The sequence below is a fragment of the Plecotus auritus genome (assembly GCF_963455305.1).
Source record: "Plecotus auritus genome assembly, chromosome: 6".
Taxonomy (NCBI): Eukaryota; Metazoa; Chordata; class Mammalia; order Chiroptera; family Vespertilionidae; genus Plecotus; species Plecotus auritus.
In genome coordinates, this window is record NC_137773.1 from 86,452,728 (window position 1) to 86,480,081 (window position 27,354).

The 27,354-nt window shown below is 47.5% G+C and overlaps 1 protein-coding gene across 1 annotated transcript; it reads left to right on the forward strand.

The window, feature by feature from the left end:
* ACSBG2 (acyl-CoA synthetase bubblegum family member 2) lies at positions 1–27,354 on the forward strand (the record flags this gene model as incomplete). Its single annotated transcript, XM_080675426.1, has 13 exons — positions 1–22; positions 983–1,224; positions 5,576–5,664; positions 6,667–6,787; positions 9,490–9,576; positions 10,785–10,934; positions 16,900–17,076; positions 19,576–19,757; positions 19,873–20,106; positions 23,632–23,849; positions 26,335–26,474; positions 26,616–26,862; positions 27,281–27,354. The coding sequence occupies 13 exons, from the start codon at positions 1–3 to the stop codon at positions 27,352–27,354; spliced, it is 1,983 nt and encodes a 660-aa protein (XP_080531552.1).

A 27,354-nucleotide genomic window follows, 5' to 3' on the forward strand; every position in this document is an offset into this window, starting at 1 on the left:
ATGAGGTGTAATGACCGACCGCGTAATGACTGACTGTGTAACGACCGGATCACGGATCAGCAGGAGGGTGGGGCAGCGAGAGCTCCAGGGTGGGGCAGCGAGAGCTCCAGGAGGGGGGTTGGGGGGAGGGGGTGGGGAGAGCTACAGGAGGGCAGGGCAGTGGGCAGAGAGCTACTGGAGGGTGGCAGCTTATGGTATTTTGTTAGAGCAGCCCACATGGACTAAGACACCCCCCCAAATTCAGCTACCCAGTACTCCAGAAGGTGATGTAATTTGTAAATAGGGTCATTGCAGGTAGGATGGGTCTTAATCCAATATGACTGGTGTCCTTATAAAAGGGGAATCTGGTCACAGGCTCCCACACAGGGAGAACACCATGTGAAGATAAAGGCAGAAACCGGGAGATGCTTCCATAAGCCAAGGAACTCCAGAGATTGCCAGCAAGTCACCAGAGGGTAGGCCTCGGGAGAAACCAACGGGCCAATGCCTGGAGCTGGGACTTTTTGTCTCTAGAACTGGCAGAGAATTCATGTCTGTGGTTTCAGCCACCCAGTCTAGAGCACAGACACACCTTGTTTTATACTGCATTTTTTTACAAATCAAAGGTTTGCTTTGAGCAAACTTAGTACCATTTTCCAGACTTGGATGAGGGTTAGCATTTTTTTCGGGGGAATAAAGTATTTTTAATATTTTTTAAATCTTCACTGGAGGATATTTTTCCCATTGAATTTTTTTAGAGTGAAGAGGATGGGGGAGGGAGGGAGAGAGACACATCGATGTGAGAGAGACACATCTATTGGTTGTCTCCCGCATGTGCCCCAACTGGTCCGGGAATTGAGCCTACAACCGAGCTACATGCCCTTGATCGGGAATCGAACCTGCGACCCTTCGGTCCGAGGGCTGACACACTAACCAGTGAGCCAGACTGGCCAGGGCAGAAATAAAGTATTTTTAAATTAAGGTATGTGTATTGCTTTTTTAGAAACCAAGCCACCTAGTCCTGGACTGTGGACCATTCGTCCAGATGGAGAAGTCATTTTGAGGCTATCAAAACATGGGCCAGGCCATGAGCCCCCCTTAACCATCCCAGAATATTTTCGGGAATCAGTCAACCGATTTGGGACTTATTCAGCCGTCGCATCAAAGAACGGTGGAAAATGGGAAGTACTGACTTACAACCAGTACTTCGAGGCTTGTCGGAAGGCTGCGAAAGCCTTGCTCAAGGTGAATTAGTCCCTTCCCTTCTTCCCTCTTTCCCTTCCTTCCTTCCCTCCCTTCCCCCCTCCCTCCCTCCCTCCCTTCCTTCCTTCCTTCCTTCCTTCCTTCCTTCCTTCCTTCCTTCCTTCCTTCCTTCCATATAACTTATTCAATCATTCATTGAGAATAGGAAATACATATACATACATATGGTACAAAATGCACAAGACACCACAAGATAGGAAGGGTAACTGGTGAAAATTTTCCCTCCAATTCTTTTTCCTTTAAATATATTTTTATTGATTTCAGAGATGAAGGGAGAGAGATAGAAACATCAATGATGATAGAAAATCATTGATCAGCTGCCTCCTGCACGCCACATACTGTAGGGTCCACAACTCGGGCATGTGCCCTGACCAGGAACCAAACCGTGACTTCCTGGTTCATAGTCAACGCTCAACCACTGAGCCACACCGGCCAGGCCTTCCAATTCTTGACCCCTTCCGTATGCAGGCAGCCACCATTGCCAGCTTTCCGTACAAGTTTTTGGGGAATAAATTATGTGTATATGTGATATAATTTACCTATACGCAAATGTTTACACACAGGGTGGCATACTATGCCCACGATTCTGCATCTTTTTTTCCTCTTGGCATAGGATGTCTATGTTAGCTACTCCTGCATGACACATCACCCCTACGTTCAGGAACTTAACATGACAAACACGTATCATCTCCCAGTTTCCGTGGGCCACGAATCCAGGAGAGGCTCAGTGGGCTCCTTCTGGTTCAGGGTCTCTCATGAGGTTGCAGTCAAGCTGTGAGCCTGGGCTGTGTCATCTGAAGGCTGGACTGAAGGCTCATATCTAAGCTGGCTATTGGCAGGAGGCTTTCCCCAGAGGATACCTTTGGAGTATTTTCACAATATGGCAGCCAGCTTCCCCCAGAATGAATGATTCAAAGAGAGTGTGAACCCAACATGGAAAGCATGGTATCTCTTACAACCTAATCTCAGCAATGACATATGATCACTTCTTCCATAGTCTGTTGGTGACACAGACCAACCCTGATGCAATGAGGGAGAAAATTATGCAAGAACACAAATACTGGGAAATGAGGATCATTTTGAGGGCCATCTCAAAGACTGGCTCCCATACTCTGAAATCCTTCCATGTTGATTAATTTTTTTAAATCCACATTCTTTTCAACAACTGCAATTATGTTTGTAACAGTATTGACTGAACCATCCCCCTACTGGTGGGCGTTTAAGTTGTTTCCAGCATTTTGCTACCATATATGGTGCCACAGGGAACTTCTTTTGTACAGTGAATTCTTATACAGAGGTGCCTCTGTATGCCCACTCAAATGTATGAAAGAATCTGCTCGTCTATATTCTTGCCAACATCATATTATCAAAAATGTTCATCTTGGCCAGTTTAATAGGCATGTGAGACAGAACTCTTAAGATAACCCTGAGATTCCAGCCTCAGGTATAGTCATGCTTTTAGTCTCATATTCTTGAGCGTGGGCAGGACTTGTGACAATGAAGGATTTTCCCTCCTGTGGTGGCAAAGGTGAAGGTATTTAGCAGATGTCATTAAGGTCTCTAATCAGTTGACTTTGAGTTCATCAAAAGGACAAATGCTCAGGGTGGGCCTGACCTATCAGGTGAAGCACTAAAGGAGAGATTCTCCTGCTGGCCTTGAGGAAGCAAACTGCCTCGTAGTGGACAGGGCCATGGGGCAGTGGATGGCAGACAGCCTCTAGGAGTTGAGATCCATCCCCAACTGAGAGTTAGCAAGAAAACAGGGCCTCATTCATTCAACCACAAGGAAATAAATTCTGCAATCTATGAGTGCAGGAGAAGATTTCATGCTTCAGAGGAGACCACAGTCCCCACTGAGGCCTTCATTGCAGCATTGGGGGATCCTAAGCAGAGGACCCAGTTAAACTTGCCCCAGCCTCCTGACCCGGGTGAACTGAGGTAATAAATGTGTGCTGTATTTGTGGTAATGTGTTATGCAGCTGTAGACAATCCTATATAATAAAAGCCTAATATGCAAATTGACCGAATGGCGGAACGACCGGTTGCTATGACGCACACTGACCACCAGGGGGCAGACGCTCAATGCAGGAGCTGCCCCCTGGTGGTCAGTGTGCTCCCACAGTGGGAGCACCACTCAGCTGACCAACCGGTGCCTGATGCCGAGCTCATGAGCCTCTCCTGCAGACACTCCCTCTGTGCGCCCCTCCCCAATCCAGACCGAGCCGGGGATTGGGACCAGCAACGGGACTGCCTGGGAATGAGCCCATGGTCACTTCTCGGTCATGGGCATGCTGGAATCGCCCTAGGACGGGCGTGTGGAGACTGCAGCAGAGTAGCAGTGAGCCTACTGAGTGGCGGCAGGCACAGCGGGGCTGGGATGAGCGGGAGTGGCCTGGCGCCCGGCCCGGGTTCGGGATCCTCCCCGGCCACTTGCTGTAGCCTGATCCCCGCAGGTCACCCTGAGAGACCCCACTGGTGCACGAATCCGTGCACCAGGCCTCTAGTGACTATATAAAAACAAGCAAACAGAAAAGGAGACAATGAATACATTAGGTATCTCCCATTGTAGAAGGGTATCTGCTAGTGGTTTTGATATTCAGGAAATTGGTTCACCTTTTGACCTAGATCCCAGTTCCTCTCTCCCCTCCCCTGATGCTCATGTGTCTTCATTGAGAGACTGTGATAGGTCCCAATTAAGAGCCATGTGCTTGGGCCAGCTTTAGTCTTGGCTGCCCCGCCCAGGGCCATAGTGATGTGGTTAGTTTCCCTCTCCGGAAAGTCGATCCTTGTTAGCTATGCTCTTAGTGGTGGAGCTCTACTCTCCTACCCTCAGGGACCCAATCGGAAATATGTCAGTTTATGTGCACACGAGTAGAGGCATGCTTCCACACCGAGGACAGCCTGTGGTCACCAAGCAGAAACACCGGCCCTGTGTTCTGAGCACCAGCAGAGGCTTTCCACATGCCCGTTTCCCGAAGAGCAGGGTAACTGCCAGCCTTGCCTCCTGGGACCCAAAGGGCCAACCAAGTTGGAGTTGCCCCAAACCAAAGGGATAACTTCAAGTCCAGGTTTCCAGCTCATCCTCAACCACACCCAGACCAAGGCTGCATCTTTAAAAGTGCAATTGATCACCACTCCAGGATATCACTCTTAGGGTACTTTTGTTATTAAAAATGAAAATAAATTCACATCCATGAGAGTGTCTATTATTTTTAAAAAGAACAGAAAATAGCAGGTGGTGTGAGGACGTGGAGAAACTGGAACTCTCATGCATTGCTGGTGGGAATGCAGAATGGAGCAGCCGCTGTGGAAAACAGTATGGCAACTCATAACAAAATTAAACACTGAAATGCCACATGACCCAGCAATTCCACTTCTGGGTACGTACTCAAAAGAATTCAAAGCAAAGACTCAAACACAAATGTGCACACTCGCACGGCAGCATCATTCACAATGGCCAAAAGGGGGAAGCAACCCAAGTGTCTGTCAACAGATGATGGATAAACACAATGTGGTCCATTACACAATGGAATATTATTCAGCCTTAAAAGGGAAGGAAATTCTATATATAACCCATATCTATATAGATATATATTGATTTCAGAGAGAAAGGGAGAGGGAGAGATAGAAACATCCATGACGAGAGGGAATCATCGATTGGCTGCCTCCTGCACGCCCCCTACTGGGGATAGAGCCCACAACCCCAGCATGTGCTCTGGACCGGAATCGAACCCGGGACCCTTCAGTCCGCAGGCCATCGCTCTAGCCATTGAGCAAAACCGGCTAGGGCAGGAAGGAAATTCTGACACCTGCTACAACATGGACGAACCTTGAGGACATTATGCTCAGTGAAATAAGCCAATCACAGGACAAATACTGTGTGATTCCACTTATAGGAGGTCCCTAGAGGAGTCAAGTTCATAGAGACAGGAAGTAGATGGGAGGGGCCAGGGACTGGAGGAGGGGCATGGGGAGTTAGTATGTAATGGGCACAGAGTTCTAGTTTGGGAAGATGAAAAAATTCTGGAGAAGGATGGTGGGGGTGGTCATACAACATGAGTGTCCTTAATGCTTCTGAGCTGTACACTAAAAATTGGCTAAAATGGTATATTCGTCCTGTAAATAGTTTACCACAATAAAAATAAAACACATAAAAATAAACCAATGGAGTGTTAACCTGAGGGAGGCAAAGCAGTTTCCCAACAGTCAAAAAAGCCTCACACCCAGATTTTAGCCTCAACGCTGGCTTATCCCCACGCAATGACACCTCCCACCAGAAGCAAAACCATTCCATGTTTCCATTTCCTGTTTCTGTTTGTTTTTACCTCCCCAGCTGGGCTTGGAGCGGTTCCACGGAGTCGGCATCCTGGGGTTCAACTCGGTTGAGTGGTTTATTGCTTCTCTTGGTACCATCCTAGCAGGGTAAGACCACGCGCTGTCATTGTTAATGTTGATGAGCCGCTACTCAGGGCCTGCCAAGGTGGGAGCGGGGAGTTCAGCCTCAGTCCCAGGTGGGCAGGTGAGACAGACACACAAACCAATCAACCTGGCAAATGTTTAGCATCTCGAATATAGAAGGTACTTCTAGAACTCGGTAGTAAAAAGACAAAAAGATTTTAAGTGAACAAAAGACCTGAACAAGAAATGCTACAAAGTGAAGTAGGTGATAAGCAGTTCAAAGATGTTTGATGTTATCAGCCATCAGGGAAATGCAAATGAGACCCAGGACAGGATGGTTAAAAGCAAGAACATCCTGGCCAGTGTTCCTCAGGGGTCAGAGCATATATTCATGCACCAAAGTGTCTCAGGTTCGATTCCCAGTCAAGGTCACGTACCTGGGTTGCAGATCTGATCCCCAGGCTGGTCAGGGCGCATGCGGGAGGCAACCGATAGATGTGTCTGTCTCACCTCTCTCTCTCACATCTCTCTCTCTCTCTCTCTCTCTTCACCTGTCTCTCTCCCTCTCCCTCCCTTCCATTCTCTCTGAAAAGCAATGGGAAAAATATCCTCTGGTGAGAATTAAAAAAAAAAAAGCAAGAACAAAAGGCTGCCCACGGAGGGAACAGGTGCCTGAGGGTGGGGGGGGGGGCGGTCCAAATCCCATCTTTGGCATTTATTATGTGCCATGACACTTTGAACAGTGACGTCACTGCCCTGACTCAGTTTGCTCAACTGTAAAATGGGCTGTTGTGGGGGTTCCATGATCCTACATCATAATGACATCACAGGAGTTGCTGCTTTCATCATCCTTATCTCTTGTTGTTTTTGTCATTGTTAAGGTGTGGAGGGAGGGAAGCTTGTGCCAAGGCTGCAAACTGAGAACTTGCCTGCAGGCCCTTCCCCTAGCCCCCCACCACCCAGGATATCCTCCCCGCACCCCAGGCTCACATGCACATGACAGGCATGTGTGTTTTCTTTTCCCAGGGGGCTCTGTGTTGGTATTTATGCCACCAACTCTGCAGAGGCTTGTCAGTACGTCATTGCTCAAGCCAAAGTGAACGTCCTGATGGTTGAAAATGACGTACAGCTACAGAAAATCCTTTCGGTAAACCTCTACCCAGCTCTGCCTGCCAGTCATCCGAGGTGGGGGGAACCTCAGAGGTCTGACCAGGTGTCTTTGTGCTCCCAGGTAGATGCTAATGATCAGGTGGGGTGGTAAGGTTTGCTGCACACACATGTTCAGTATAAGTCCTCCACCACTTTTTAAAAATATATATTTTTATTGATTTCAGAGAGAAAGGGAGAGGCAGAGAGAGATAGAAACACCCATGAAGAGAGAGAATCACTGATTAGTGGCCTCCTGCACATCCCCTACCAGGATTGAGCCTACAACCTGAGCATATGCCCTGACCGGGAATCAAATTATGACCTCCTGGTTCATAGGTCGGTGCTCAACCACTGAGCCACACAGGCCGGACAGTCCTCCACCACTTTAGCATAACTGGCAAAGCTGCTCTTGCAGGCGGGGTGAGGATCAGGGTGGATTGGGGGAGTTAATTTCCAATTCGCAGTAACTTAATTTCCTACTCAGCCTCCATTTAAAACAACGCGTGTATGCATAATTTTACGTGCGGTCCACTGCTATTCTTCTCTTAGAAGTGTGATTATGTTGAGCCTTGTCATGTTCATTCCTTATAACTGTCTGCATTTCTGCAATGCTTTTGTCTTTCTCTTCTATTTCTTTCCTGAATTCGACCACCTCCTGTTTCTCTTCTCTCTGGCCCTCTCCTCCCTTGTATGTTTGCTCTGTGTCCTTCCTTCCCAGCTGCATTTGCTTCCGTACGTTTTAAGTTTTATACTGGAACGCTGGGTGGTAGTTTTCCTTTGCTTTGTGGCGACTTTGTGAAATTTGGCTCCTCTTTTAGTTTCTCTTTTCTCCTTGCAGTGTCTTTGTATGAAGATAGACACGTACTGTCGAAACTTCCTATTCCTTGTGTTCAAATGAACCTCCATTTCCTGAACCAGCTTCTGGCAGGAAGACCCTAAGGGGAGGGGAGTTTGGGGGAGGGGTGAGCCCATGTGACCAGATTAATGGCTCAGCGGAGGGGCCACAGGGACTGTTTCTTAATATTTCATCACTTGTGAGTTGCACATTTCCCCACTTTTTAACATGTGTGGAGCTGAGATGTGTCTTGCCATCGATGGTACCCTCTTGGGTTATCATTGGCCATGTGTTTTGTTTTCCCACATTTTAATATCTCTGAAACCAGGGCCCATTTCCTGACTCCTGAAATCCTAGCCAGACTCAGCAGGCCTCCTTCGAGCCAAATTCCTGACCTGGTTCAGGAAGGACAGACCTCTGCCTCCAGCCTTGAGCTTTTTTAAAAAATATATATATTTTTAAATTTATTTCAGAGAGGAAGGGAGAAGTAGAGAGCGTTAGAAACATCCATGATGAGAATCATCAATTGGCTGCCTCCTGCACGCCCCCTACTGGGGGTTGAGTTCCCAACCTAAGCATGTGTCCTTGACCGGAATTGAACCTGGGACCCTTCAGTCCACAGGCCAACGCTCTATCCACTGAGCCAAACCAGCTGGGGCCAGCCTTGAGCTTTGTTGAAACTACTTTCTTGCATGGCACTTCTGTGGTCCCTCGTCCTCATGTCATGCCCTGCTTATTAATAACAGAATGTACTGGGGACTGGGTCACGGGTCAAGGGTGATGGGTGGGGTGCTTCCTATTCTTGACATGAATATTGGCTTACGATTTGGGTTTTTCCCATTAGAAAATGTCACGTTCCCCATCTTCCCCCTGCACCAATTTCACTGCTATGGCTTCCTGTCCTACTTCTGGTCTATTTGACCTCACACACATCAAGCCACAACTGAGTTACTTCTAGCTCATAGTTTGACGAACGGGCTGCTGTGGGGTTGTGCTTCTGGTTGCTCTGTATGGAAGATTCGAAGTCAACTCCTGACATGCTTCCTCCCAAACTGCCTATTCAGCTGCCCTGGCTAATCTAGTTCTGGGCAATACTCGTGGCTTATCATCCTCCAGCTCTCCAGCCTTCTTTAGAGAAACCCCAAACGCCTCGCTATTGCCTCCAAGGGGGCCTGCCTGGCCCTTACCATCCTCTCCTGCCTCCTCCCATATCCTTCTCCCTCCCATCCTCAGCCCATCCTTCCCCAACTCTTTCTTCCTCAAACATCACAGACTGCTGCCTGCTCCAGGCATTTTGGTTGTTGGTTCCCTATCTTTCTGGAAGTCTTGTCTGGCTGGTCTAAGCACTTCCATCACCTTTTCTCTCCAATCCACACCGGTGCCGTGGCTCTCATTCTAATGAACATAACGAAGGCTGGAAGTGATTGCTCTGTATGAGCAGGGTACAGGCATCCCCCGGGCCTGGACACCCGAGCCTTACAGCGCTGGGAGAGCTAGAGAGTTCTGAACCTGTCCAAGGCCCAGCTCCTCCTACGGAGGACTTTTGTGGCCCCATTCAACAAGAATTTCGATGAATCCTGGCTGCGCGGTGCCAGTGCGCAGAGCACAGCGTTCGGCTTGCGGCTGCCTCAGGGAGGCCGCTATCTCCATGCACCTTTGATGGTTGGAAGCTACTGACACTGGCCACAAAGAACCCACAACCTGCCCTAAGATCAGCCAAGACAAGGAGCGATGTTTCACAGAAAACAAAAGAGGGGGCTAAAAAGAGGCTGGGGTTGCAGTAGGAGGGCGCTTAGGACACCCATCTGGCTTCTGTTTTTCCCAGGGCTGAGTGGCCATGAGCCCCATGCTGAACTCTCTTTCAGATTCCACCGAACAAGCTGGGGACCCTAAAAGCGATCGTCCAGTATAAGATGCCAATGAATGAGAGCAATAAAAGCAACCTGTATTCTGTGAGTGTGGGAGGGGCACAGAGCAAAGGGGGGAGGGGGGCCTCACAAGGGAAGTATGTGGGGACACTCAAAGGAAGTGGGTAGTGAGCAGGAGAGAGGGCCAGGCTTCCGAGGGAAATGGGCGGGCCCTTGAGGGGCTTTTTTTTTTTTTTTTTTTTAATATACTTTTATTGATTTAAGAGTAGAAGGGAGAGGGAGAGAGAAACATCAATGATGAGAGAGAATCACTGATCAGCTGCCTCCTGCACACCCCACACTGGGGATGGAGCCCACAACCCGGGCATGTGCCCCAACTGGAATAGAACCATGACCTCTTGGTTCATAGGGTCAATGCTCAACCACTGAGCCACGCTGGCCAGACTGAGGGCCTTTTTAAATTTAATTTTATTTCATTTTTGGCATGAAGGTCACACAAAGCAAAAAGATAAGTTCATGACTCATGGAACTACAACTCAGGGTGTGGATTTCAGGCATGGCTAGAACCAGGGGCTTGAATGTGGTCCAAGCTCCATTTTGCCCTCTTGGTTTCTTGACTCCATAGTCCTAAGATGGTCCAGCAGCTCCCGAGGCTACATTTTGACTCATTCTTGTCCAGAGAGCACTTCCAGCAAAAGCCTTGACTTTCACTGTGGTTGGACCATTTAAGGTCACATGCCCAGACCTGATTCAATCACTGTGGCCCACATAGATGGAACCCTCTGCCTTAAACCAATCAGGGTTGACCTCTGGAATTGGGGGTGGAGTTGGCCCCATTGAGCTGGTCACTGAGAAATTTGGGATGCAGAGTGGAATCTGGGAAGGCAGAGCTCAAATGATATTGAACTCCACTGCCGAGCATTTGACATATTAATTCATTTACATGCCTAGAACAACCCAAGAAGTTGGGTTCTGGTATCATTCCCATCTTACAAATGAGGAAACTGAGGCACAGGGAGCTTAAGGGGCCTGCCCAGGAGTGCAGGAACCGGAAGCAAACAGCTGCGGTTTGTCGCTTTGTCGGGCTTAGAGCAGCATCCCGGGTCTCCGCCCAGCAGCCCCCTCCACTGAAGCAACAGCTTTTATAAGAGAAACCGGGACTGACGCTTCTACCTAAACCTTTCCTCCGGCCAAAAATCACGCTTTAGGAGAAGCTGGCGGGACAAGGTCTGACTGGGGAAAGGAAACGCCTGCCTGAGGCCCCACCCTCTGCCTGTCTTCTCTTTCTACAGTGGGACGATTTCATGGAACTTGGCAATACCGTCCCCGACCCCCAGCTGGACCAGATCATTGCGAGCCAGAAGGCCAATCAGTGCGCCATGATCATCTACACTTCCGGGACCACGGGCAACCCCAAAGGAGTGATGCTTAGCCATGACAACGTAAGTGCCGGCCACGTGACCAGCTTGGGAGCATCCAGAATCCCTCACTCAGGGGCGGTGGCCTTCAGGATGCTTTGTTCTTGACCCTCAGGGCTGCATTTAGGGGTCTGACACAGGGCCTTTCACCTGTGGCTTGTAGAGAGGCACGTGGACACTTAGGAGGGGGCAGCAACGGGCAGGGGTGGAGATCATGGACTTTGGAGCAGACCTAAGTCCAAACCCGACTCTGTGATCTCAGGCAAGACCATCTCCCAGCCTCACTTCCTCATCTGTAAAATGGATGTGACATGCTAGTCCCTGCCTCGCGGGTTGTTTTGAAGATGATTTAATATTTGCAAAGAGCTTAGAACCCTGCTTGATAAGTACGTGAAAGAGCAGTGAATATGTCTTTCCGAGTAAAGGGCACTTTTTTTAATTGATTTTTTTTTTTTTTTTAGAGAGAGAGAGAGAGAAGGGGGGTGTGGGGGAGAGAGAGACACATTACCTCCCATAACACCCCACTAGGGATCAAACCTGAAACCTGGGCATGTGCCCTGACCAGGAATTGAAACTCGACCTTTTGGTGTATGGAATGGAACGATGCTCAACCAACTGAGCCGCACCAGCCAGGGCAGAAGTTGAGGTTTTGGTTACTCAAGGAAGGCTATGTGTTTTGGGGGACACTTATGTATGTCTGGATGGAGTCCAAGACTGATAATTTAGATGACTGGTATGAAACAAAAAGGAACACGTGCTAAAAGATTCAATTTATACAAAACCCTGGAAATTGCAAACTTATCCTTAGGGACTAAAAGCAGGTCGGCAGTTGCCTAGGGAGGGGCCAGAGGGAGGCATCACAAAGAAATAAGTGGAAAGCTGGGGGGTGATGAAGATGTTCCTATCTTGGTGATGGTGAGGTCTCACAGGTGTAGACATATGTCAGTTTGTGTCAGCTGTACAGTGTGTGTGCAGTGCATTGTATGTCACTTATACCTCAATAAAACTGTTCTTAAAAAAGAATGTTGCCTGATCACTGCATGCCAGGCACCATTCCAAAAGCTTTAGTAAATCCTCACAGCAATTCTACTGATTCTATCAGGTGGATGCTATGTTAACGGAGGAGAAACAGAAGCCCAGAGAGGTTAAATTACTTGGCCCAGGTCACACAGCATGCAGCACAGTGGAGCTAGGATTTGGCTCCACTGTCTGCATTTTTAACTACACTGTAGGTCTATGTGGCTAATGTGCAAGGATGTCCAAAGATGCAATGTAAGCATGTAAAAGGTAGTACACAGAACACAAATGATTTTTTGTTGTTGTTGTTAAAAACTAAAAAGGCAGCAAGCAATATGCACCTGTGTAAATTTTAAAAGCAGAAAAATGTCTGGCAGGACATGCACCAACTGGCCATGGTGGTTCCCTCCTTGAGTCAGAAAGATCACAAGTTTTAATTGGTTGATTGATTTTTAATCATCACTGGAGGATATTTTTTCCATTGATTTTTTTTTTTTTTTTTTTTAGAGAGTGAAAGGGAGGAGGAAGGGAGAGAGAAAGAAACAACAATGTGAGATAGACACATTGATTGGTTGCTTCCCACATGCGCCCCTACTGGGGCCTGGGATTGAACCTGCAACCCAGGTACATGCTCTTGACTGGGAATTGGACCCACAACTCTTCGGCGTGCAGGCCAACACTCTAACCACTGAGCGCACTGGCCAGGGCAGATTGCTAGCTTTAAAAAAATATGTATTTTTAGATTTTTATTGATGTCAGAGAGGAAGGAAGAGGGAGAGAGATAGAAGCATCAATGTTGAGAGAGAATCATTGATCGGCTGCCCCCTGCTTGCCCCACACTGGGGACTGAGCCCGCAACCCCAGCATGTGCTCCCTCCGGGAATCGAACCGTGACCTCCTGGTTCATAGGTTGACGCTTAACCACTAAGCCATGCTGGCCGGACAGATGGCTTCATTTTTAAATAAAGTTTTTCTGCCTTATAAGAGCTTTTTCCTCCGACCTAGCTTAAGAGTTACCAGCACACACTGGCCTTTGTTGTTCCTTCTGCACATCAGAAAGCTGCATGACTTGCTCCTTTACCTTCTTCTGGTCCTGCTCAAACATTACCTCCTCAGGGAAGCCTTCCCTGATTTCCATGTTTGAAATAGCAATCAATAAACCATCCCATTGACCCCTCATCTTCCTCTGGCTGCTGTTTTTTTACACTGTCATATTCTGTAGTCACTTGTTTATCATGAACATCAGCTCCTGAGGGCAGAGGTTGTCTGTGTGTCTAGTGTCTGGCACATAGGAGGACTCAATCCACTTTTGTGGAATGAAAGAATGAATGGCATCTGATTAAACTCCCACCTGACCCTGGCTCCCTGTGGCTTTAAATGTGGCTGGTGCAATGTTTTCCTAGCATTGGGCTGACAAGTATAAACCCTGGAGCAAGGCTTCCTGGGGTCGAATCCTGGCTCTCCCACTTGATAGCTGTGTGACTGGGGGCAAGTTCCTTACCTCCCCTTGGCTTTAGTTTCCCCATCTGTAAAACAGATAAGAATGGTTTCTACTCTTAGAGTTGCCATGAAGATTAAATGGTCCCATATCCTCTGCCAGTTGGCTATTAGCCATTCTAGAACTTAGCAACTTAAAAGTGTGTTACATCTGGGTATGGAATTTGGCCAGGACCTTAGCAGGCTGTTTCTTCTGCCCCACGTAGTGTCAGCTGGGGTCACTCAGCTGTATTCAGAAAAGTAGAAAAGTCCAAGAAGGAATTCACTCACATGTCTCTTGTGGCTTGGGCAACCTTACGGCACGGTGGCTCAAGGTTGTTGAACTGCTTACCATGGTGACGGGCTCTCCTCAGAGCAAATATTCCCTTACTCCACGGCAGAAGCTGCGGTCTGTGGAGGCTCAACACCAGAAGTCACCGTGTCGTTCTGCTCCATTCTGTTGGCCAACCAGTCAGTGGACCAGTCCTGTGGAAGGCGAGGAAAACAGACTTCGGCTTTGAAGGGGAGGGTGGCAGGGAATTTGCCGCTGCCTTTAACCAACCACGTAGATACGATGGTTAGAACAATGCCTGGCACACAGTGATTTTGAAGACGAGCATCACCCTCTTTATAGGAAGAAGGAAAGTTCAAAGTTTCTCCCACGTATAGGGCACTAACTTAGGTACCACCCTGAGATAAACACATGTTAATTTCTCACCAAAAAACCCACGAGGTAAGTTGTGTCATTAAAGCCTTTCACAGATGGGGAAACTGAGGCTCAGAGAGGGGAAATGACTTGCTCAAGGTCATAGAGCAAAGTTCTGAGCCGGGATTGAATCCAGGAGTGTCTACACTACTGAACATCACCGTCTACACAACCCAAGCCCCTTCCCTCAATAAATGGGTGTGGGGTGCCTTGGAGCATAGGCGGTGAGTGACAGCGCTTACAGGGCAGAAGTAAAATCCCTCCATCCTAAGGCCCAGAGAGGGAAGGGGGACTACTCTTGAGGGCCTACTATGGGCCAAGTGCTTTGCATATGTTATTGCGCTTAATCCCCTCTATCTCCTCCATCATTCATTCATTCAACAAAAATGCACTGAGCACGTACCATGTGTTGGGGACACAGCATTGAACAAAACAGATCCAGCTGTGGCTTTGGGAAGACAGAGAGTAAATGAACAAATAAAGCCATTTGTTCTCCAAAGGTGACAGGCAGATGGCCAACAGACATATGAAAAGATGCTCACCATCACTAATAGTCAGGCAAATGCAAATCAAACCACCACGCAATATTACCTCACCCCTGTCAGAATGGCTAGCATAAAAAAATCAGCAAACTAGTGTTGGCGAGGATGTGAAGAAAAGGGAACCCTTGTGCACTGTTGTGGGATTGTAAAGTGGTGCAGTCACTATGGAATATAGTATGGATGTTCCTCAAAAAATTAAAAATAGAACTACCAGCCCTGGCCAGGTGGTTCAGTAGGTTGGAGCATCGCCCCATACACCAAAAAAGGTTGCGGGTTCGATTCCCAGTCAGGGCATGTACCTAGGTTGCGGGTTTGATCCCTATTGGTGCTTGTCCGGGAGGCAGCCGATCAATGTTTCTCTCTCACATGGATATTTCTCTCTCTCCCTTCCTCTCTCTCTAAAAAATCAGTAAACCCATCCTTGGCTGAGGATTTTTTTTTTTTTTTTAAAAAAGAACTACAATCTGACCCAGCAATCCCACTTCTGGGTATTTATCCAAAGAATCCAAAACACTAATTTAAAAGGACAGATGCACCCCTATGTTCTTGCAGCGTTATTTACAATAGCTAGGATATGGAAGCAACCTCAGAGCCTATCAATAGAAAATTGGATCAGAGAGATGTGGTATACTTATTTATTTATGTAATGGAATATTACTCAGCCATAAAAAAGAATGAAATCTTGCCATTTGTGAAAATATAGGTGAACCTAGAGGGTATTATGCTTAGTGAAGTCAGACAAAGACCAATACCATATAATTTCATTTTTATGTGGAATCTAAAAAACAAAATAAGTGAACAAACAAAACAGAAACAAACCCATAGGTACAGAGAACAAGCTGATGGTTGCCAAAGGAGAGGGGTAGGGGATGGCAATGAAGAAAAAAACTGTTAATAAAATAAAACCATTCAGTTATGGCGAATCATGCCTAGAGAATGAGACATTGAAAACTTCAGTTTGGGTGGTGTGAGACAGCCTCTCTTCATCAACAACATTTAATGGGAAACTTGACAGGTGAGAAGGAGTCAGTCATGGGGAAAGCTGGAGGAACAGCAGTCCAGGCAGAGGGAACTGCCAGTGCAAAGGCCCTGACGCTGGACTCTGCCTGATGAGTTGGAGGACAGTGCAGAGGCCCATGTGGCAGGATTAGTGAAGTAAACTGCTCACCAGAGTTTTATGACACCAGTGAGGAATACAGATGGAAAAATTATAGGTACGCTAAAACTTTACATCAAGGTATGCATTGGAGAAAGAAAAACATGAATATGCTAACGGTTAGGTGATTATGGGAGGGGATTCTGGGTGGCCTCTTTGTTTGTTGGACAGTGTTGGTTCCAGAATTTTATACTGGACAGGAGACACCTCTGTTTCCATTTTACAAATGAGGAGATAGAGGCTGCAAGGGTTTTTAAGCAAATAGCCCAGGCTCACACCGCTAGCACACGGTGGCGTCAGAATGTGATTCAGGAACACTTACTGAATCCTTCAGATTTCTGACTTTCCCGGTAGACGTTCTGACTCTAGGATCTGTTATTGGACCCAAGGGTGTCTATCTAACCCTCCAAAGCTGCTGCTGAATTTTATAGCTCCTTCTAGCCTCAGGCAAGTTAGTTAACTCTCCGTGAATCTGTTTTCCGTCAGTAAAACAGGGAGATTCCTAGTTACCAACCACAGCATGTTATGATGAGGATTAAACAAGTTAATGCTTGTAAAGGATGAGAATAGTGCCTACCATCCAGTAGGTGCTTTGTATGTGTTTGTTAAAGAACTGCATTTAGCCCGGTCAGCGTGGCTCAGTGGTTGAGCATTGACCTATGAACTAGGAGATCAAGGTTTGATTCCCAGTCAGGGCACATGCCCGGGTTGTGGGCTCAATCACCAGTAGGGAGTGTGCAGGAGGCAGCCTATCAATGTTTCTCTCTCATCATTGATGTTTCAGATTGGAATACAGATTGAAAAATTATAGGTACGCTAAAACTTTACATCAAGGTATGCATTGGAGAAAGAAAAAACATGAATATGCTAATGGTTAGGTGATTATGGGACGGGATTCTGGGTGGCCTCTTTGTTTGTTGGACAATATTGGTTCCAGAATTTTATACTGGACAGGAGACACCTCTGTTCTCTTCCTCTCCAAAAATCAACTTTATTTATTTGTTTATTTGTTTGTTTATAAAAGAACTGCATTTAAGTGGCCCGTCAGCCAGGACAAGGCACCCTGGATTGTAAGCCCCACTTGTGTTCCAGATCACGTGGTTGGCCGGGACAGTGGCAAAGGACTTAAAGTTGACTTGCGCCCCAGAAAAGCAGGAGGTGGTAGTTAGCTATCTTCCCCTCAGCCACATTGCAGCTCTGATGATGGATATCTGGATGCCCATGAAGGTCGGGGGTTGCACCCACTTTGCTCAGCCAGACGCTCTCAAGGTAAGGCGGAGGGCAGCTGGGGCGCGTGGATGGTTCCATTAAGCCCCAGTTCTAGGGGTTCCTTCTCTGTCCTCATCTGATGCTTCATTTAGCAGCATCAGAAACAGTTGGTCATATTCTTGTTGTTTTATCTTAACCCAAATCAGGGCACCCATGTGTGGTTGTGTGTGTGTGTGTGTTTGTTTTTTTTAAGTCAGTATTCCCAACTCCCCAAAGCTCCAAAAACCAAACTCATCTCAAGACCCTTAAGTTATTCACATCTGCAAAGTCCTTTTGGCTGTGAAAGATAACCTATTCATGGCTCAGGGGGTTAGGAGGGATGTCTTTGAGGGTGCCGTGATTCTCCCTTCCACACTGCATCAAACAGGCTGCATTAGGGCCTTTGTAATTCCTTCTAAAATGTTTATTCTTCTTTTGTTTGTGTGGCTGCTGACTCCTTGTCATTTAGTTCTCTGCTTACATTTCTCCCTGGCCCTTCTCACATCCCCCAAGCTCAGTGTCTGAGATGTAGTAGCCACTCGTAAATGCTTTAGTTTTTTGGCTGAATACATAATGCATATACATACACTCACCTACAGGACCCAAGATATTCCCATTCTCCCACATTCGTATCAACTCCGTAATATCGTCAGAAACTTTAACATGATCAACCTGATGGGTGATAAAGGTGTCTCTCACAGTTTCAGGAACTGCCAGACTTTTCCAAAGTGGCTCTCCCGTTTTGTATTCCCACCGGAAGTGTATGAGAGAGTTTCGGTTTCTCCCCCTCTTCACTAGCACATCCTCAACATCATCACCACTATCATTGCCATCCTGGTGGATGTGAAGTGGTGTCTCATCACATTAATTGCCATTTCCTTCATGACTCATGGTGGTGAACAAGTTTTCATGTGCTTATTGGCTATTTATTTATCTTCTCTGGAAAAAGGTCTGTTCAAATCTTTTGCCCATTTAAAAATATTGTTCCAGGCCCTGGCTGGTGTGGCTTAATTGATTGGGCATCGTCCCATGCACTGAAAGGTTGCCAGTTTGATTCACAGTCAGGGCACATGTCCAGGTTTTGGGCTCAATCCCTGTGGCCGGGGGGGGGGGGGGGGGGGGGGCGGGGGAGGGGCGTGCAGGAGGCAGCTGATCCATGTTCTACTCTCACATAGATGTTTTTCTCTCTCTCCCTCCCCCTTCTTTTCTCTCTAAAAAAATCTTTATTTTAAAATGTGGTTGCATATCTTCTCATGGTTGAGTTTAAAGTGTTCTTTATACACTCTGGATATAAATTCTTTCTTAAATATATGTTTGAACATATTTTCTCCCAGATCTGTGACTTGTCTTTTTGTTTTGACTCTGAACTTCTATTTCTTTTGTAAAAAAGTATGTTTTTATTGATGTTTAGAGGGAGAGCGAGATAGAAACATTGATGAGAGAGAATCACCGATCGGCTGCCTTCTGCATGCCCCCTACTTGGGAATGAGTCTTTAACCCGGGCATGTGCCCCGACTGGGAATTGAACCAGTGACCTCTTGGTTCATGGGTTGATGCTTAACCACTGAGCCACAGTGGCCTGGCCAATTTCTTTTTTATTTTATTTTTATGCTTTTGGTGTCATATATAAGAAATCTTTACCCATGTCAAGGTCACAGAGATCTTCTTCTACGTGTTCTAGAAGCCTTTTAGTTTTAGCTCTTGCATTCAGGTCAGTGACCCATTTGGGGTTTATTTTTCTGTTTGGTGAGAAGTAAGGCTCTAAGCAAAGCTTTTAATTTTGGGGGGATATGAATATCCTTTACCCCATTTAATTGTCTTGGCACTTCGATTGAATATCAATTGATCGCAAATGTAAAGATTCATCTCTGGGTTTTCTAAGCTGTTCCATTGATCTGTATGTCAGTTCTTACATTAAAACCACACTAACTTGGTTTTTCTGGCTTTATGATAGGATGACTACCTTGTCCCAGCTTGCCTGGGACTTTCACAATTTTTTTAACTGAAAAATTCACCTTCCAGGAGCCCCATTTGTTCTGGGCAAACCAGAAGAGTTGATCATCCTATTTTAGAATAAATTTCAAAATCAGGTAGTAATTCTTCCAAATTTGTTCTTTTCCAAAAATTGCTTTGGCTATTCAGATCCTCCACACTTCCATATCAATTTTAAGCTCAGCTTGTCAATTTGTATGAACAAACCTGTCTGGGTTTTGAAAGGGATTGCATTGAATCTATAGATCAGTTTGGGGAGAAATCTGCATCCTTTTAAACAGTTGCATAATATTCCACCACATGCTTGGGCAACAGATTTTTACCAGCCTGCTACTCTCCACCCTAGAGAGAGAAAATCTGATTGGCTGCTGACCAGCCAGTGGGTGGGCTCGCTTGAGTCTGGAGCTCACCCTAGTCTAATCAGCCACAAGAAGATTCTCCTGTGCTGAGTTGAGTGGCTGGGCAGAGATGGACATCTGGGGTCCATGGAAGGTTCAGGTGTGGCTAACCCAGCTCTGTCCCATGCAGGGAACCTTGGTCAACACTCTGCAGGAGGTGAAACCTACCGCCTTCCTGGGGGTGCCCCGAATTTGGGAGAAGATACAGGCGAAGATAAAGGAAAGTTGTGCCAAATCCTCAAACTTGAAGAATAAGGTGTTTTCGTGGGCAAGAACTATTGGCTTAAAGATTAACACAAAAAGGATGCAGGGGTAGGTGGAGGGTCCAGTGGGTTGGGTGGGGAGGGTGGTGGGTGAGGGCTCAGCTGGGACCCAGCAGCCCTTTTTGGATCCATGGCTATAGAGCTGTCCTTGGCATTGTTCACAGGGTAGTTGAGTCTCCCATGAGCTACCACGTGGCGAAGACACTCGTGTTCAACAGAGTCAAGAACAGCATTGGCTTTGATCACTGCCACATTTTTATCAGTGGGGCCGCGCCCCTCAGCCGGGAGACTGCTGAGTTCTTTCTCAGCCTGGACATACCTATAGGCGAGATGTATGGCATGAGCGAGACCTCAGGCCCTCACACTGTACCCTCCTTTGATAACCTCAGGATACTAAGGTACTGGCCTCCTGGATAGACACCCTCCCCCCAAGTCCTCCAGCAACATGGGGTCAGGGGAAGGAAGCTGGGAGGGTGGATGGGCCTCTGGGCTGAGATCAATTCTGTCTCGGTATCTCCAGAATGATGCTTGTGCTCCGGCGCCCTAGCCCCAAATCTTCATGACCATGGGAAGCACCCCCCCCCCCCCCGCCCCATTTGTCGGAGGTTCCACCGACAAGGGGAGGGGCTCTCAGAACCCCCCATGGTCTCCCCCTGATTGCCGCTGGTGAGTGCTGCCTCCAGCGACCACCCAGGCTCACCTACACACGTCCAAGGGCCCTCTCTGGCTTTCCCCCAAGCTCAGCTCACCCCAGGCTGCAGGACTGAACCCTGTAATACCGAAACAGTGCGAATACCAAAGGCAAGGCCCACTGAGTCTGAGGGCCACGCTCCTTCACAGAACCTCCGGCGTCTTTCTCCCTTCCCTGCTGCCATGTTGCAGGTCCGGCTTGTCTCTCACGGTTGGCCAGGTTGCAGCTGCCTTTGAACTTAGCAAAAATGAAGTTCAGTTGTCCTAATCTGGCAACCTCACTTCTTGCCTTTACCTTGTAGGGGAGAGTGTCACCTTGCTATCGCCTCCTCTCTCCACTCCATAATCCTATCTTAAAGTCTGTTTTCTGCAGAACCCCGAAGTCCCCTGGCGTGCTTCCAAAACCAAAGGGTGGCCCTTCCCTGAAGAGGCGTGACCTCACCCCAATCCTGGAGGAAAGGCACAAACTCCAGCCTCTGTCTGTAACTGTTTCTTTTTCAGCGAGGAACACACGCACACACAGGAATCAGAAGGTGTGAAATGATAGCCTGGAAAGCTCCCTCCCTCCGCTCCCCCGCCTCCCCGCCCGGCTCACTGGGGGAGTGTGCTGGGGCTGCTGTCACAAAGTCCCACACACTTACACAACAGAAATTAATGTCCTCACAATCTGGAGACGAGAAGTCCAAGATCAGGGTGTCTGCCGAGCTGGTTGTCTCTCTAACCTGTGAGGGGGAATCTGTCCCGTGTTCGCTCCCAGCTCTGTTGTCACTGGCAACCTGTAGCCTCCCTTGGCTTCTAGCAGCAGCCTCCTCATCTCTGCCTTCATTTCCCTGTGGCATCTCCCCATATGTGTGTCTATGTCCAAATTCCTATATATATATATATATATATATATATATATATATATATATATATCACCAGTCATATTGGATTTGAGGCCATGCTACTCCAGTATGACCTCTTCTTAATTTAACCAATGACATCTGCAAGGATCCTATTTCCAAATAGGTTCACATTCTGAGGTACTGGGAGTTCGAATGCAAAATATGAATGGGGGCCGGGAATGCAACTCAACCCATAACACTCTCCCAGAGGCAAAATGACAACATCGTATTCCTTTAAATGAACCTGGCATGAGTGCATTGACATATATATTTTTATCCCAAATGGACGCATTCCCCATGTAAAAACAGACAAAAAACGCATCCTTTCTGCCTTGAGTTCAGGAACCAAAATAATCCAGAGAACATGACACCCTTCACGCTCTGGGTTTGGTGCACAAACTTCACCTCAGCCTCGCCTCACACCGTCCCAGCTCGGGGACCGAACAGATTCGGTTAGTAAGGTGTCACTGTACAGGGTGCTCTCTGTCCGTGCAAATAGCCGCCTCGTTTTTAATGCACAGTATCCCACCAGGTGGCTACACCATCACTTACTTAACTGGTCCCTTTTTTGGTGGATATTTGGGGCTTTTTTTCTCTCCACTATTTGTCACCATAAAAATGGTAAAGTGGATATATAGTATATACACCATATATTTTGCTAAACCAATTGGAAGAAAATGGTATGTCATCATAACTTTCCTTTCATTGTAAATGAAGTTGAAAAAAATTCTTTCATACATTTAAAAGCCATTTGACAAAGCAACAAGAAAGCCCACTGCATGGGAGAACATATTTGCCAATGTTATCACCGATAAGGGCTTAATCTCCAACATTTACACGGAATCATACAACTTAACAAAAGGAAGATAAATAACCCAATCAAAAAATGGGCAACGAACCTAAATAGATACTTTTTGAAAGAAGACAGAAGGAATGCCAAGAGACATATGAAAACATGCTCAAAGTCACTAATCATCAGAGAGATGCAAATCAAAATGACAATGAGGTACCATCTCACACCTGTCAGAATAGCTATCATCAACAAATCAACAAAAGACAAGTGCTGGCGAGGATGTGGAGAAAAAAAAACCCTCATGCACTGCTGGTGGGAATGCAGACTGGTGCAGCCACTGTGGAGAACAGTATGGAGTTTCCTCAAAAAACTAAAAATGGAACTCCCATTTGACCCAATAATCCCACTTCTAGGAATATATCCCAAGAAGCTAGAAACACCAGTTAGAAAGGATATATGCACCCCCATGTTCATAGCAGCACAATTTACAATAGCTAAGATTTGGAAACAGCCTAAGTGCCCATCAGCAGATGAGTGGATTAAAAAACTGTGGTACATCTACACAATGGAATACTACACTGCGGTAAAAAAGGAGTTCTTACCATTTGCAACAGCATGGATGGAACTGGAGAGCATTATGCTAAGTGAAATAAGCCAGTCAGAGAAAGATAAATATCACATGATCTCACTCATTTATGGAATATAATGAACAACATAAACTGATGAACAAAAATAGATCCAGAGACAGAGAAACATCGATCAGATCATTAAAACTCAGAGGGAAGGTAGGGGAGGGTGAGGATAAGGGGGAGAGATCAACCAAAGGACTTGTATGCATGCATATGGGCCTAAACAATGGACACAGACAACAGGGGGATGAGGGCATGAGTGGGGGGGGGGATAATGGGGGAATAAGGACACATATGTAACACCTTAATCAATAAAGAAATTTAAAAAAACACAAAAAAATGGTTAAAGTGATAAATTTTTGTTATATATATTTTACCACAATTAACCCCATTGGCCCTTCTACCCAGGAAGGAGATCTAGCAAAGCAGCATTCCTTTCTTTCCTGCATTCTAAACCCTCTCCCCAATGCTATCTCTAGGAGAAGAAGTCTTATAAGATTCCAGATTTCAGATAGAGCTTTTCTGTCACGTGGAAGGAACTTTAACTTCTGAAGAGATTCTGGTTGGTTGTCCCAGTCATCGCGTGCAGGTCTACTAGTATACACCTGTTTGCTAAAAAAAACCACGAGGGGTTTTGTTGCTCTTCTTAAGCCAGGAGCTCTTTGTCCTCCTCCCATTTGTGTGGAGGTTAAAACCTACACTGTACTGTGTGTCCCAGCTCACCAAGGGTTTGGGAATTGGACTCACTGGATTGAACACTCCCTCTCTCATTCAGCAAACACCTCCATATGCTCCCCAGGTCCCGGAGCAGATCCGCCCGGGGCAGCTGAGCAGAATGTTAAGAGCCTGGGCTACAGACCCAGGCTGACCTGTGTGGGTGACTTTGACTCTCTGAGCCTCAGTTTCCCTCCTTCCATTCCCCGGCAGCTGCGGCAAAATCGCAAGTGGCTGTAAAAACATGCTGTTCCAGCAGACCAATGACGGCATTGGGGAGATCTGCATGTGGGGCCGGCACGTCTTCATGGGCTACCTGGAAAAACAGGAAGAGACCACGGAGATCATCGATGAGGAAGGCTGGCTGCACAGCGGGGACCTGGGCCTTATGGACAACCAGGGTTTCCTCTACATCACCGGCCGCATCAAAGGTACTGGGGCCGGGCTCTGCAGGGGTCCCCTGCAAACAGACCCATCCGAGCATGTAAGGGGCTGGCATACCAGCACAAACACAGGCCTCCGCTCTCCGCTTGGCATGGGGTGGGGGTATCACATGGATATACAGGGCCACCCTGTTCTGCACATCCCAGCTCTGTCCTCGAGAACAGCATTTGGCCCTCGGCAGGATGGACCTGGGAAAGACGCCCACCCCATCCTTGAAACCTGTTTCCTGTAATTTGAGATTAATAATAATCATAACGATTGACTAAGGATTCAATGACATGACGTAGGACAGGGATTGGCCAACTTTCCCTATAACGGGCCCGATCATAAATATTTTTGGATCTGCAAGAATATGGTCTCTATCGCAGCTACACAACTTGGCACAAGTGTAGCGTAGAAGCAGCCACAGACAATATGTAGACAAATGGATGTGACTGTGTGTTCTAGAATTTTCATGTGTCACAAATATTATCCTTTGGATATCCTTCCAACAATTTAAAAATGTAAAACCCATTTTTGGCTCGTGGCCACACAAAATCAGGCAGAAGGCTGAATTTGGCTTGCAGGCTGTAATTTACCAACCTCTGATGTAGACAGAGCATTTGGCCCTGAGCCTGACATAGGGAATAACTATTCAGTAACTAGGCTTCTTAAACAGGTTTGAATGAAAACGGGAAACAGGTTTGAATGAAAAAGTCCAAAAGGTCTTGCTTCAGGCATGGCTGGATCCAGGTTCCAAAACAATGGCAAAAGGAATCTCTTTATCCTTCTCTTACTGAGCTATTTTCTGTGTTGGGGCCATTCTTTTTTCTTCTTCTTTCTTTTCTTTTTTTTTTTTTTTTTTTTTTTTTAATATATTTTATTGATTTTTTTTTTTTTTTACAGAGAGGAAGGGAGAGGGATAGAGAGTTAGAAACATCGATGAGAGAGAAACATCGATCAGCTGCCTCCTGCACACTCCCCACTGGGGATGTGCCCGCAACCAAGGTACATGCCCTTGACCGGAATCGAACCCAGGACCCTTCAGTCCGCAGGCCGACGCTCTATCCACTGAGCCAAACCGGTTTCGGCTCTTTCTTTTCTTTATTGATTTCAGAGAGGAAGGGAGAGGGAGGGAGAGATAGAAACATCAATAATAAGAGAGAATCATTGATCAGCTGCCTCCTGCACACCCCCTACTGAGGATTGAGGCCACAACCTGGGCATGTGCCCTTGGCTGGAATCGAACTGGGACCCTTCAGTCCACAGGCCAACGCTCCATCCACTGAGCCAAACCAGCCAGGGCTGTTGGGGCCATTCTTGAAGAGGCTTTTCCCCATTTGGTGACAGGATGGCTGCCAACAGGCTCGGCTTATCCTACCCCCTAGGGATAAGAGTGTGCTATTCCTCATAGTTTCAGCACGAATCATTGTAGAGGATGGAATATACTGATTGGTCAGACCTGGTCACATGCTCACCCTGTAGTTCACCTGCCAAACCACATAAAGATGGAGAGTAGTTCCTTAAGGAAACATCCCTAAGGGTGCATTTATCCGAAGGAGGAGCCACTGGGCAGACACCACCACTGATGTCCATTAAGTGATCATGTTATTACAACTGCCATAACGACATCAGAAATGCGATAACTGCGTCCTAACCAATTTGGCTCAGTGGGTAGAGCATCAGCCTGCGGACTGAAGGGTCCCAGGTTCAGTTCTGGTCAAGGGCATGTACCTTGGTTGCGGGCACATCCCCAGGAGGAGGTGTGCAGGAGGCAGCTGATCGATGTTTCTCTCTCATCGATGTTTCTAACTCTCTATCCCTCTCCCTTCCTCTCTGTAAAAAAAAAAAAAAAAAAAAAAAAAAAAAAAAAAAATCAATAAAATATAAAATGCGGTAACTGCGAGGTCCTGAGATGGGCTGGAGAGAGCTGGGGTGGGTGGAACAGAGTGGCCAGTTCCCAGGATGAAAGGACAGCATAGCTCTGGGAGAATTTTAGAGGCTTGTGGGGGGAGAGTGACACAGCATTCTTCAGACATGCCAACATTAGGGATGTGGCACAAAACCTCTGGGTAAGACTGGACGTAGGTTCTTTTGAGGTTGCCCAGTGGTGGAAAAGTCAGGGGACAGAGACAGGCTGTGACTGGAAGCATTTCACTATCTTCCCAGCAAGACACAGGGCCGGAGCCGGGGATGGGAGGCTGAAAAACAGGCAGTGCACTAATAAGACCCTGTCCCAGTGGAATGCACTGGATTCAGACATTTCATGGGAATTTGAAGAAATAGGGGAGAAGGGGACAGAGGAAAGTGGGGTCTGTGGCTCAGACAAGGGCATGGTGGGAGTCCTGGCCAAGGGCGGGGTTCCTCTGCTGCTTCTGGGGGCTTCCAGGTGAATGGTTGTCCATGCCAATACCTGTCCCCTCAGATCCTCACGAGGGTGGGGGTTCCCCGTTGCCATGGTTGAACCCACACAGACAGAGCCCTGTGTTCCAGAAATGCTCATCACAGCCGGTGGCGAGAATGTACCCCCTGTTCCCATCGAGAACAGGGTTAAAGAAAAGATCCCCATCATCAGTAACGCCCTGTTAGTGGGAGACAAGGCCAAGTTTCTAAGCATCCTGCTGACACTGAAGGTAATGTGGGTGTCCTGCGGGGTCTCCGCCTCAGGGTCCAGAGGGCGCACTCCTGCCAGTTCCGGACTCCTTCTTGGTCCTGAGGGCTGGCCGGGGCGTGTGTGGGGGGTTGGGTGTGGTGACAGGGGTGTTCTGGGGCAGTGTGAGACCGACGAGACGACTGGAGAGCCGCTGGACAAACTGAACTGGGAGGCCATCAGTTTCTGCCAGGAGCTGGGCAGCCAGGCATCCACCGTGCCTGAGATCGTGGAGCTGCAAGACCCCCTGGTCTACAGCGCCATCCAGAAAGGCATAGACGCTGTGAACCAGGAGGCCACCTCCAATGCGCAGAAGATTCAGAAGTGGGTCATCCTGGAGAAAGACTTCTCCATCTACGGTGGAGAGCTGGGTGAGTGGCCTGGAGAGCTGTGGCCTTGGCTCCCGGAGGCTGGTCCCTGGCTAGTCCAGGGCCATGTGGGCTCTGAGACGTGTCCTATTCTGGGGGTCAGAGGGTCTGTGGGACCAGCTGGGGACACATAAAGGGATGCTGGCTCCTGTCTGACTGGTGCCCAGCTCCTCCCTTCTCCCCAGGGCAGCCACACCCCTCCCTCTGGGAATAAAAGCCAAACTCCTTACTATGGCTTCGTGGGAGCTCTCTCCTGACCTTTCCTCGTCACCGACTCCATCCCAGGGACGGCAGAGGTGGTGTGCCCAGGAAGTGGCCACCCGCTAGCCCCAGCCACGCAACCTTTTTGCCTGGTCCTGTGCGGGGCGTGTGGGCTTTGGTTTTTTCTCCACAACTGAACTGGTTTCTCCTTTCTCAACAGGTCCAACAGCAAAGATTAAGAGAAATTCCATAATCCAGAAATACAGGAAGCAAATTGAAAACTTATACCAATGA